At 27.7% G+C, this 13,810-nt stretch overlaps 1 protein-coding gene across 1 annotated transcript in view; it reads right to left on the bottom strand.

The window, feature by feature from the left end:
- The window catches only part of LOC107436687 (CWF19-like protein 2), a 38,949-nt gene that overhangs the window by 20,973 nt on the left and 4,166 nt on the right, over positions 1-13,810 (bottom strand). Inside the window, exons 2-6 of the mRNA XM_043046086.3 lie at positions 9,031-9,087; positions 7,922-8,011; positions 5,585-5,707; positions 3,821-4,033; positions 424-1,102 (exon numbers count right to left, since the gene is read on the bottom strand). Coding sequence (XP_042902020.2) covers positions 424-1,102; positions 3,821-4,033; positions 5,585-5,707; positions 7,922-8,011; positions 9,031-9,087 — 1,162 coding nt within the window. The remainder of the gene's footprint in view (positions 1-423; positions 1,103-3,820; positions 4,034-5,584; positions 5,708-7,921; positions 8,012-9,030; positions 9,088-13,810) is intronic.

Raw genomic sequence — 13,810 nt, 5'->3', positions numbered from 1 at the left:
TTTTTTCAGTTGGGTTTAACAATAAAAAAACGGCTTTTTGTAGCGATTCAGAAAATCGAAAAAATCAGTTATCCGGAATAGCGATGGTTCCGGATAATCGGCTCCCTACTGTATTGAAAAAAATGTTCAAAATATCCAATTGCAAACAAATTAAGGCAGGATCACTTATCGTGCAACAATTTGTTTGATATTTTGAGAAAAAAAATTTCAGCATTTGAAACGACATCCTTTGCTTTAGGTTTATCTAAACTCACTTTTCTTTTAACTTTAAATTCCGGTGAAACAGAATTTCCAATAAAATTTTTTACCCTTGGTATAGAATCCAGTTCAAAACCTTAAGCTCATTGGGCCTGAACCCATTTAAAAAAATTAAGATGGCTAAAGAAATAAGTGCTGTTTAGGGTTAACAGAAAGTTTATTTACCCTTTTTCCACTTAGGAACATATTCATCTTGTTTTCTTGAACTTTGTCTCTCATCACTAGGTTTTATTTTTTTCCATGCCGGTATTTCTCTTCTAGTATCACTGGATTTAAACTTTTGCTCTGGGGACTTTTCATATTCAGATTTTGACACTTTATCATGGGATGAATAAGATTTGCTTTCTACACGATTATCTTTTCCACTGTGAAAAGTTGATTTTCGATCCCACACAAAAACATTTTGATCATCCTCTTTAAGATGCTTTTTCCCATCATCCTCAACAGCATCCCTTTCCCTATCATAATCTTTATCATGCTTTTTCCTATCATATTCCTTGGAATGCCTCATTCTATCACTTGCTTTGGTATATCTATTTCTATCATTATCATCATCACTTTCATATTGAAAATCATTATCATATTTTCTATGACGCTTCTGATCGGAACTTTTGAAATGACCTAACCTCTTATCCTTACTGCTGATATGTCTTGGCTTTTGAAACTGGTATGATTTTTCAGGGCTATGACTTGGCGACCTTTTCTCTCTTGGTCTACGAAACTCTACAGATTTAGAGTCTCGTCGGTCACTCCGTTTATCTTTATTTGAACTATATTTGTTCCTTGAGTTTTCCTTCATTCTACTTTCAGCATCATCAATTAAAGATTTCAATTTGTCTAAGGACTGAAATATAAAAAGAATTAGAAGCATACAATAGAGCACTTTTTAACAACATTATCTTTTAAAAAAAACTAATTGATTATATTCAGGAACATAGTGGCATACCTACCATCTCTTTCGGATTTTAAGGAAGATTTTATTTTTATATTCAATGTGGCAGCAAACTTTTTACAAGTTTCATTCTCATATTAACATATTTGATTTAATATACTTTTAACTATCGCTATATTCAAATAGTTTAAACACACATAATGAGGAATAGCTAGTTATTTTATTGCATTTTAAGCGTGGGGAGAGGCATATCGACAATGTCAACATTCATCTATGAAAAGGTATTCCGACATACAATCGAATTAACATGTCTTATATACTAGTGAATTGGAATTGTATTTTTGTAGTGGTAGACACACTACAGTACTTCCGAATCAGAAATATATCTGTGATAGAATTCGAGGAACGGATACCACCAGTTGATTCATTGCTGTTTTGTGAGAAGCCGGGAGAGCTGTATTAAGATCACCGGACTTTTTAAATGCTGATCGTGACTAAGTTTACAGTCGCTCCTGTGTTGCCATTAGCAGCCAAGTGTATACAGGTCGACATTGTGTGTGATCTTGACTGAGTAGCAACGGCACCAGGAGGTGGAGAGGTGGATAATGTCGCAGTCACAAGTAGCAAGTCAACTGTTCAATGGGGAATCCGTTGAAATAGGCGTGTTAAAATGCAAGTGGGCATTTCTGTCAAGATAGGTGTGTTCACATCACGCTCAAAGGTCACAAATGTGGGGAGAGGCATATCGACAATGTCAATATTCATCTATGAAAAGGTATCCCAACATAGAATCGAGTTAAAAAGGTCTTATATACTAGTGAATTGGAATTGTATTTTTTAATGGCAGACACTACATTAAGTGATGGAGATAGGGGAATTAAATAGTTGAAAACAATATCCTTTCACTACCACTAAGAGAATTCTTTTTTTTTTGGAGCAAGTACAAGTTGGTGGATATATAGTGGAGTGGGAATGCAAGTGAATTATGTTTTAGTACCCTCTAATGAAGTAGAACATTGTTCCGGAACTTTAATGAACATATTACAATTTTTACTTTATAATCTGAATGTAATTTGATAAAAAAAATTAATATAATCCTCTCGTCATACTAACTAGTTGAAGGCTCACTTTGCAAACTGTGTATACAATCCACATTTCTATTTTTATACAGCTATTATGATATTTCATTCCTTTATAACTATTTTTTGGAATGGTGATTAAAGGTGGTTAATAAAGAAGAAAACAACATTTTAGTATTAAAATTATTTAAATTGTTTAAAGCAGTTCAAAGAAAAAGTTTCATCAATTAATAATTTGTGAATCTGTAAGCTCCTACTTATTATTGAGTTATAAGAATGAAAAGGAAAAATCAATTTAAAAAAAGCATTTTCACAAATACTAACAATACAACACTAACTTTTGCAAAAAATAAATAAGTGCATGTTGTTTTCAAGCAGCTTAGATTACAATAGGTGTTGCTTCCCCGTCCCAAAAGAAATTCATATTTTATCCAAAACTCTTAGAAATTGTCAAAAAATGTTGAATAATATCAAATCTTTGTAACTTTATTTATTGGGAAATGAAAAATAACAAACGTTACGAACACATATCAGGAAAGAAAAAAAAAGCTTGCAAGGTAAGTGTTGGCAAGGTTTCTGACAGGATAAAATCTACTGTAAATATCAGGGACTTTACAATAATGTTCAAAACTTCTTAAAACTATAAAAACATAGTATCGACGGTCCATGGCTAGATTTTGTATAACTTACCATTAATTAACAAGAAAAAATCGAACAATCAGTAATAAATTATTATAAAAAAATTAACAAATTAAGAACTAATCATTAAATGTTAATCATTAAATAAATTTAATAAAAAAGCAATTGAATTTTTAAAAAAAGGTATAGTACTGTACTGTCTTATCTTTAACTGTCCAAAACAATGTTTAATATAACAAATAACAATACTAAACAGTTAATTAAATGGCAAAAAAGTATAACAGGAAAAATATATATTAAGCATATATCAATTGAACCGTAATTTTTAATTGGGGATCTGGTCTTTAAAAAGTATTTTAAAAAATAAATAGTTGTTTCTGTTAAAACTCTTCAAATTTATAATTATTTGGTATACATATACATAATTTATAAATAGTTGTACAGATGTTATTTGAGCTTATGCAATAAATTTAAGTTTATTAATATTAACTAAAAATTGCAATGAATTTAAGTGAACAGTGCTTATACTTGAAGTTATCAGAGTTATAACTCATTTTCAGAATTATGTGCGTTGATTTTGGGCACTTAAATACTAAATACACTTTTGGACAGTTTAATACAGTCCAAGTCTTGTCTTAAACCAGTTTTAGTATTCATGTTGCAACCTGTTGTGCTTAAGTGGATTGTGATGATTAAGAATCCACAATTTCATGACCAATGGCATAATGGTAACCATGTGGTTAGCATTGCACACTTATTGCCTCTACTTCCCACAAAAACTAGTACCCATGGATCTGAAATTAAATGGGCTTTAAGCTCAGGCAAAATTCCAGAACTTTAATAGCCAGATTCGTTTATCTAGTTTTGATTCTGACAAATGATATAACAAAGGGTGAATGAAATAAATTTGTAATTTTAGTGCTCATAAATAAATGAAACCAATTTTACTTACACCCCAACGTTCAACAGCAATTTCCTCCATCGATCTACCTTCTTGTTGTGATTGCTCTTGAATTCTATAGTATGCTTTCTTCAAATAACTATAACCACCATCACCAACAGAAGTAGAAGGTAAAGCCAAGTTCTGGACAGAGGAGCTATCATCTGGCAGTCCACTCCCATTCTTTCTCAAATAAGGGTTCAACTCACGCTCATTCTGTATTGCCTTTAAAAAAAAATATATCAGTATTAAATATATTGAATTAATCAATAATATAAGAGATCTATAGTAAGATAAAAACATAAAGTATCTGCGCACACAATCCAAAAGTATTTGCAAGCTCATAATATTTTTTGATAATAGAATAATTTTGTTAATATACGAAAATAGTTAACTATTTAAAGTTTTTATTTATTCTTGACAAAAAAACATATATATATACATGCATATAAATTGTAAGAACATAAGAGAACTGCAGTCATATAAAATTATTATCATATCAAGTAATATTAGTAATTTAGCTCCAAACAAAATACCATTAAAAGATTTCCTACAGTAAGTCACCGCAATAATTTATTATCGTTGTAAAGCGATAGTCGCGTCAAGTTGAATTGTAAAAAACTAGCCGTTTGTATGCTCGACCACTAACTGTGGGATTGAAAATCTTTGGGCTATAGTGGCATTTATATCTTTTCTCTCTGGGAGCAGCGTGCATACAATTAAACACTGACTTTCTTCTACTTTGCCTAAACCATGATTACATCGTCTGCCTTGTAATTTCTCCCCCCCCCCACAGCAAACTTCTTTTTCTTCGCCTGCATGGATACCTTTTTTATACTATAGTAAATATTAAAAAAAGTATCTACAAAATTGGAGAATCACCACCAATGTTGTGCCCATGTGCATCTATATTATCTAACGATGAAAAGATCTATTTAGAGCACAGATTGCAAAGGCAACAACTCTTAACCATCTGGTGCCATCCAGAATGCCATTCGGTGACATTTATGTCAGTCTATCTCCAGCCACTGAACTGTTAGGTTGTCATGTCTCTAAGAATAGTAAATGTTTTATTTTATTCTTAAAAAATAACTTTTTATTCCTTTTAAGATGTTATGTTTGCATTTCTCTGTGAGTGTTTATAGGTACTCTATTCTATGTGCATTCAATAAATTAAATAAGAGCTAGTTATAGCCTTCATTTACAGCTTGAGCAGTTAAAATAATACATTATCTTAAAAAATATATTATCATAAACACAGTTCTAAATTAACATTTTAGAAAAAGCATATATCTGAAACAATTAAGCGAAGATTTAAAAAATTACACTTAATTTATGAAGTCCCATAATTTGCAAATTGATCAAAAAATGTATATTTAATATCAATATTTAACATTGAATCAGTGATGAAAGTACATAGCATATATTTTTATAATCAATCTATTAAGTCAATTTTAATTTATAATTACTATAATTTCTTTTTTTTAATTTCCTTTTTTAGAACTTCAATTAGTAAGGTAACAGTGTGACAGAAAAATAAAATAAAACTGCATTGAAGCACATCAGCTAAATATTCAATAAGAAGAAATAACAAATACCAATAAACTAAATTTTTAATTTTAAAAAAGGTTGTAGCAATTAAAAAAAAACTTGTTTAAAAAAAACTGACGGTTCATAAAAACTCAGTGTTATGCAAACTAAAAAAAAATAATAAATTAATAATTTTAAAAATCTGTTAAGAGATTTCAACTACTTAAAAAATATTAAGAACATTACATCATTTTTTTCTCTTTCTTTAGCTAAGGCATCCAGTTTCCTTTGGCGAGAGCTCCTTCCGTGTTTCATTTCTTCTTTGCTCAAAGTGGCAACAAACATTTCCTCATTCATCCAATCATCTCTCTAAATCAGTAAAAGAAAATAGCAAGCTAAAATTTTATTATATCTACAGCAGATACCATCCAGACCAAAAACGATTTCTGCTAAGAAAAGACCTTAATGAAATTTACTTAAAGCCTCCTCTACTTAAGAGGTAGAACAAAATATTTGAAATATCTAATACTATAAACTGTTTTAATTAAGCTATGTTATTAATGTGATGGTTAAATAAATACATAATAATAAATTATTTTAAAATCATAATGCTTTTTATTTGTAGCAATGGCCTTGGTACATGAACTTAGTTACTTCTAACTTGAGATATTCAAAAACATATTTATCATGTTGAAAAATAAAAAGCAACAGCCAATTGTGGGCCAGCTTAATATTATGATGTACAGCACAATAAGGCAATGTGGTCAGCAATATGCACCTACAAGCAAAAAGTAATAAACTATGGAGAAGTGTCAGTGCTTTTTAAAATAAACTAATGTTAATGTCAAGTTAATAGAGAGTCCACTAATAAAAGATTGTATAAAATGGTTAATTTATAGAAGACTGTTGGGGATTTTGAAAATTTTATATAACGAGAGGTGTCCACCAATGAAGAAGTGTCTATAAGCTATTATTTCGCTGTACCTCAATAAAATTCAAAATTATTACCTTTATCAAATAGAACTGTTTTTAAAAAAAATATTAAATACAAAATCTGCTGATAAAATAAAAAATTTTATTATTTTTAAACTAAAGTTATTAAGTAAAAAACTAAATCACTAAGCTGCAACACCTAAAAATCTTGAATACATGGAAAAGTATCAATGAAAAAATTCTTGAGTATTACCCACATACAGTCTATACTCAATAGTACAACCTCTAATAACAGTGAGGTCACTTTCAAAGGATAACTTTCCCTGAAACCTATACACTAAGTCTCATTTTCTAATCCACAGATGCAATGTTTAGCACCCATTAGAACATTTGCAAGGCACTCTTCTTTCCAATAAAACAACCAAAATTAAGTTTAATTTCTTTCTTTTTTTTAATGAAAATTACTTCAAAAACCAGTGTCAAACATTATTGCATTTTCAAAACAAAATTCTTTCCTAGACTATAGGATTTAGCAAAAGTTTCAAGGAAGTTAATTAAATCCCTATGTCTTTTCATATTACATATTAAATGAGAAACATATTGAAAGAAGGAAGTCCTTCTCTACCTCTTAGTAATAGATTTTTTTCTTAGGTGTTCAAGTCTAGTATTTTTTAGTAATCAGGGTGCACAGCCAGAGTTTTCAACAAAAAATAAGTACCTTTTAAGTACTTTTTAAGCACTCAAAAATATTTTTAATCACTTTCCAAAAAAAAAAATCATAATTAGGATCTGTGCAGTAATAAAAAAAAAATTTCTATCGTTTAAAATTCGTAATTTATAAACATAAAATCAATAAAATTTAAAAACATTTTCAGAAACTTTACTATCATGATCAAATAAACAGTTTCTGATAAATATTGCAGAGAAAATTGTGAAAATCATGCATTTTTTATAATTTAGAACTACAATCAACAATGCAAAGAAAAAAATTTCTTCTTAAAAGATAAAAAATTAAGCACTTTTTACAAACTCCTTTAAAAAAAAACTTTTAGGGCTTTTAAAAAGCGTAAATAAAAAAATAAACACCTTTAAGCACTTTTCAAAAATGCTATGCACCCTGGTAATGAATATATTTTTATGGTAGTTTTACGCAATGACACTGCACTATAACATTGGTAAGTTGGTATGCATTTAGGTTACATAAAGCAACAACTGTATTTACAATTAAAAACAGAAACAAAGAAATTAACGGATAACTTTGAAAATTAAAATTATTACATATATAGTTACCTTTAAGTAATTGAAACATAAGCACTTGCTTTTTGCTATACAATGTTGCAAGTTTAATTTTTTATGATAAAAGCAATAGAATTAAAAAAAATTGATTTAAATTTCGAACTTTTTTTTAGTCAAACTAAAAAATTATGCAACGTTAATAAATATATTATAAAAATAATGTGATATAAGATACAATTTCTATTATAACAACTTAATACACATATAGTTACAAAGAAAGCTACTTTCAATAGCAACAACTGTCAGAAAAATATAAAAGTCATAGTATACTTATTTTTGAACAAAATAAAATTAAGTAATAATTTCCAAGAAACTTGATAACAAATACTAAATATTTCAAGAGGGGAAACATACTTTACATTCTGTTTTTGAAGATTCAGATTCTTTTGAATTAATATCAGTTTTAGCAGATGATGCTTCTACCCATTCCATTTCATCGCTTTCCTAAAATAATTTATAATGTAAATATCAAGCGTATTAGTAATTTCAAAGGAAATTCCCCTTAATGAGTTAGTTAACACTAACCATACCATAACGGATCAAAAGACCCGTTTTTGTATGTTGTTTTGTATTGTATTGAAAAGTGTTGGTATGTTTAGTGTTAATAGATAGATTGTGTATAGCATGTGTCGCATTTCAACCCTAACACTAACCTAACTGAGAAGTTCTTGCAGCTTTAATAGTATTAAAGTTAAAGAAAGAGACTGCAACACAATGCAAAAGTTCTCGCAATGATTTTTATAACCTTTCTTAAAGAATAAATTAAATTAGATGACTTTTAAACAAACTAATACAAAATTTTTAAAAAAATTATGCACTTCTATTCTACATTTTAGGGCGTTTTTTAAAGATATTTTACCAAAGAATATAAAAAAAAAAATTTAAAAAAAATTTTAAAAAAACATTTTAAGTGCCTTAAATTTGATGCAAAGCTATAAAAGCTTGAAATTAATTGCATTACCATCTTGCTGTAAAAAATTATCTGAGCTTCAGAAACAACAAACAAATTTAATATTTAAAATATTTAAAAACTTTTTTAAAAATTCCAATTTTTATTAAAAATGTGATCACAAACTTTTTTTCTTCTACAAGATAATAACTTTTCTTTATATTAACATTTTCACATTAAGCTAAAAGAAAGCTTTCTAAAGATAGTCAAAAGCTAATTTAACACTCATGAATAACTATCAGGAATTTATGGCATACGTAAAAATGACATTAATTACCAAAAACTGCTATTTCATGTGACAACAGAGACTTCAATGAAATAAAAAATAGCCTAATTTAAAAATGTTAATATTACTTTAAGAGAGAAGAATATAGAGGAATTAGTTATAATTCTTATAAGAAACCAAAAGGGATAAAATCAGTTATAAATTTTAAAATGCTTAGAAAGAAAAATAACATAAAATAATTTATAAAAATTGGAACATTCCACAGGGTAAGCATAAAAGGAAACTTACTGATTCACTAGAATTAGACCTGTTTTCATGCTTTTTCTTCTTATGATGTTTCTTTTTCTGTAGTAATAAATAAAAAAAACTGTTAAAACAAATGTACAAAGCGTAAATATGTATCATTCAAACCTTAAAGTCAGAATATATCAGGGGTATAGAGGTTTTTTTGAGAGGTTCCTATTTTGTGAAAATTAAAAATTCTATTCAAAAATCAACACAAGAATATGGTAAAGTCAGAAAATATTTTCAAAAATTGTCACTATAAATAAAAATCATTTATGACAGGTAAATTTCGATGTATTTTTTTCCCATATATTCAAAAACAATTTTGCTGTTGTAAAATTTGAGGCTTAAAATTGCATCAAAATTTAAAAATCCATAAAAATCATTGTCTATAGTTAAATTTCAACTTGAATTTAATAAAAAATGCATTTAACAGTACTAGCATTAAAAGTTATTTTCATAATGAGAACATTATTGACTGGACCTACAGAAAAAATTATCACAGAGAAAATAAAATGCTTCATAAAAAATAAATGACTATTAGAATATATTTAGATTAATATTTAAGATAATAGTTAGAGCTTTGACTTCCAGTAAAGTTTACAGAGGGAAAGCCTTGTCATTTCATTTCAAAAAACTGTCTGCGAACACAAAATTTCAATTGAAACATTTTCTGCACAAGCAATTTATTTACTCTTGTAACTAGTTTCAACCCTTTTGCGACCTAATTTAGACAAAAAAGTTTTGAAAATAATGGATGGTTTTTAAAGTATTTTAGATTTTTTTAACTCTATATTGTTATTAAACATGCCATTATGTATTTCATTAAATTCGGCAATTTTTTGAAGATATGAAACTAGTTATTAGCAAATGTTCTGTTGTTGTATCTGAATTTTCTAAAAAGGGCAGGGTTGAATAAAACAGTTCTTTTTTTAAAATAATGATACATATTAACAAAAAATTTCCGCCATGGTGACAAATTTTCTGTGAATAGCGTTCACATGTTGTTCGATATATTATGCATATTTGCAACTAGATTTATAAAAATTACTTTATAAGTAATTTAATAAAATTAACATAATATAACGATATTTAAATTTTTATAAACTAAATTAAAAAATAAAAACAAACTCAGCCTTTTAAATATATCGAAATTGTATTATTATTTAATTAAAAATACATTCAAGTACATTTGAAACTTCAAATTAAAATAAATCAGAGATAAATAAAAATAAAGTTTCAGTAGAGATAATAAACACAGAGTCAACAAAAATTTCTCAAAAAATAAAGAACAAACCCTAGTGAAAATGGAAAGAGAAACAGTATATTAAGAAATAATATAATGTTTGATTAATAACAAAATCACAAACTTAGCTTTCCACTCTTTTTTTTTTTCTTCCTTTTAACTTTACTTCAATTCTATAGAAAGCTTCTCTTCACAAATGCATGCAAAATACAGGAAAGAAAAATTATCCCTTCTGATAAAAAGAAAACCCGAATTAGCAAAACATCACTCTAGATTTGATAGGTCACTCGTCCACCAGAATGATCCACCTGATTATCATTTCAAACTGGCATTAGTCAAATCCAAGTGGTCTTTATAAGACCAATCAATTCACTAAATTTTTTTAAATAAATTTAAGCCACTATTCTGCTTCTTGGGACTATGAAACAAATATTACAGTTAGCATTGATATTAGTTATTAATATTAAGTACTATTACTTATATTAATACTCAATATATAAAAGTATCTATTAACACCCCTAAGGAAAAAAATTTTTAGGATTTTTGCGACAAACCACTCTAGCACTAATATTTTTCTGCAAGAAACTAATAATAATAATTAATGCACATGCTATTAATTAAATTTTTAAAGTAACAGAAACGCAGTATTTACAAAAAAAAGCCTATTTGGATGTAATAAAATTGCATGTATTTTTTTAAATGATTATGTAATATTTTTTTATTCTAATATAATGGGCGATATTCTTATATTTTATAAGAGGAAAACACAGTAATTATTTCTTTTTTCGCATTTTGTTAACCATCATCACATAAAAAAAAGAATTAAAAATCGTAGAATCCATAAAAGAAAAGAAAAGCAATTTTTTGTTTCCAAATAAGAATTAAAAAAATCACGAGTATTTCTTCCCTTCTGATGCGTGAAAAAGATATCGATTGAATATAATTGTGGAGGAAAAAAATCCTTCAAACATTTCTGCAGAAAAGAAATTTTTTGATTCAATATTTTTTATTTTTCATTCTTCTCAAATAAGAATCGAAAAATTTTGAACATTTCTTTCCCCTCCGATGCGCGAAAAAGGCATCTTTTAAATATAATTTTGGAGAAAAAAAATTTCAAACATTTTTGCAGAAAAGAAAACCACAATTTTACTTTCTGAAGGAAAATTCTTTCTGAATGAACTCTGTAACATTCTGCGACAATGTCGCCGTGTCGCTGCGATTCTGCCACGGGGATTACCACAATGACACTTTCTGCAATTAATTAAGAATCACTAGCATATAATAGTTTGGAGATTTTATAGTGCCCACAGAAACAGAATAGAACTAATTTTGAATTTTAATTAAACCTTAATATATTGTTTCCAACATTTTATAAGTCACTTCAAAAAGAAATTTTATTACTTTGCAGTGCTTTATGAAACATTGGTAATATATAGTTATTATTCTAAATTTGATTTTTTTTCCATGATAGGGCCCATAAAATATTGGTACTTTTCAGTAAGACGGTTGCAAGCTAAAAAAAGTTGCCAAAAATGTAGGGGTCATTCCACGTCAAATCATACAGGATTTTTCAAAAATGGCACCCACCGTCTCAGATTTTGATGAAAATTTGTACCATTATAGAATTTTTGATGCTGATTTCAAAAATATCAATTATATTTGAATCGGTTAAGGGGTTTAAAAGTTATAAGCATTTATATTCTTGCCAAAATGGCACATTAGCCGCCATTTTGATTCACACATCAAAGGCTATTATTGACTATAACTCACCTTATATTTGTCATAGAATAACAATTTTTTTTTTATTTTGTTCAGAATTAAGTAATCTGTCATTTAAACATTTTTAATTACAAATAATTATCTTACTTGTTAAGTAAATGTGTCTGTTTTGCAGTTTTTTGATCAGCGGAGTTGAGTAACTTCAGGAGATTATATCTGGCAACTCGCCCCCTTCAATTTCAATAATATTTTAGACAAAGATAGTTGAAAGTGCATACTAACATCTGATATAAAAATTTTGATGGGCCATTCACACACTTTTTTAAAAAAAATATTTTTCTTATGAATTACTATGCATTAAAAGTTCTGGTAGTTTGATGATTTATAGTCCTTAATTGTAAATGGAATACAATAAAATAATATAAAAAGAATGTGAATGGTAGAAAAATATATAAAATAAAGTAATTATTTATTAAATAAATTTTTTTTTCCTTTTTTTGAACCCTCCCCCCCCTCAAAAAAGAAAAGAAAAAAGAAGATAGGAAAAAATTTGAAAATTTCACCTTTCTTACAAAGAAATTTATTCAGAATCATATAGCTGTAGTAAATGAGAAGGATCAGAGTCTAAAAAAAATATAAATAAAAGTTTTTCTGAAAGAGTAGTGGGCAATATCAAATAATAAAGAGGCATTAAATTGTTTTTAAATTGACCTAAATTTGATCTTTATGGAAGGAGAAAATCAGAATTTATGATGTTGAATAATATCAGAGAGAAAGTCATTGTACCCCTTATTTTAATTCAAACATTTTGTTTGATTCTAAAATGTAATTGAAAACCAAATTATGAATATTTATAGTTAATTAATCCTTTTACTTGTCAGCATGATTGTTATGGTAATAATGATATACTCTGAAAAGATTTCATTTGGAACACTGATAAAGTTCAAAATATTTTTTATTTTATTTATTGTAATTATATTGAAATGAAATGATTTTATATCACCAACTGTCTGATAATTTGTATGCTCTTATTTCATCACTAACATCTGCAAGCCTTTTTTATTCTGTGAGACTTTTATTATAATATACATTCAATTTTTTTTTATAAAAAAACAACAACTTCTGAATAGAAAAAAAAAAAATACTGAAAACTATTGTCACACTTTACCCCTACATCCCAAAAAAGAAATTTGACTAATCAGAATGTATCTTCTGCCAGAACATCAGAACATTTCCATTTGTTCCAATCAGAATTGAGTGTATGTAAAATTTATTTTCTTTCAAGAATTAGAATTGTATTTCCATTCATTTAGAACAGAATAGAAATAAAATAGAACAGAAACTTTTAAGTATAAGTTTTCTAAAATTTTAAATGTTATCAATTTGGTATTCAAAAAGAGTTTTATTATGGAAACCCAAGTATTGTGCAGTATTGGATTAACTTTGAAAGATTTTAAGTGTAGTTTAAACTCACAGAAGATTTTAGAACTTTCTTCTGAGAATACAGAACTTATTTCATTTAGAAGCCACTTAGATTTTAATGAAAGTTCAACTATATGCCTCAAACATAAGGAGTATCTCTTGTATAAGTATGAAATATATCAAAAAAAATGTTGTGACTTATTTAATTCGCATCCCAATGAAACCAGGAAAGTCTCCCTTCGTCTCATAAGTGTAGATCAGGCCAAAACATATCGAGCTAAATTGGGAATGTCAGCAATTCCTGGCCAGAAATTGTGTTCTTCTTGCAGAAAAAAGGGTGCAGAGCTACTCTTGGATGCTGAAAAAGAAACAACCGAATTAAACCTCCACCCTAGC

The sequence above is a fragment of the Parasteatoda tepidariorum genome, chromosome 8, assembly GCF_982258835.1.
Source record: "Parasteatoda tepidariorum strain Cologne lab strain chromosome 8, Ptep-v5.0, whole genome shotgun sequence".
Lineage (NCBI taxonomy): Eukaryota > Metazoa > Arthropoda > Arachnida > Araneae > Theridiidae > Parasteatoda > Parasteatoda tepidariorum.
Note: the sequence above shows the minus strand (reverse complement) of the source record. Positions and strands in the feature narration are given on the sequence as shown.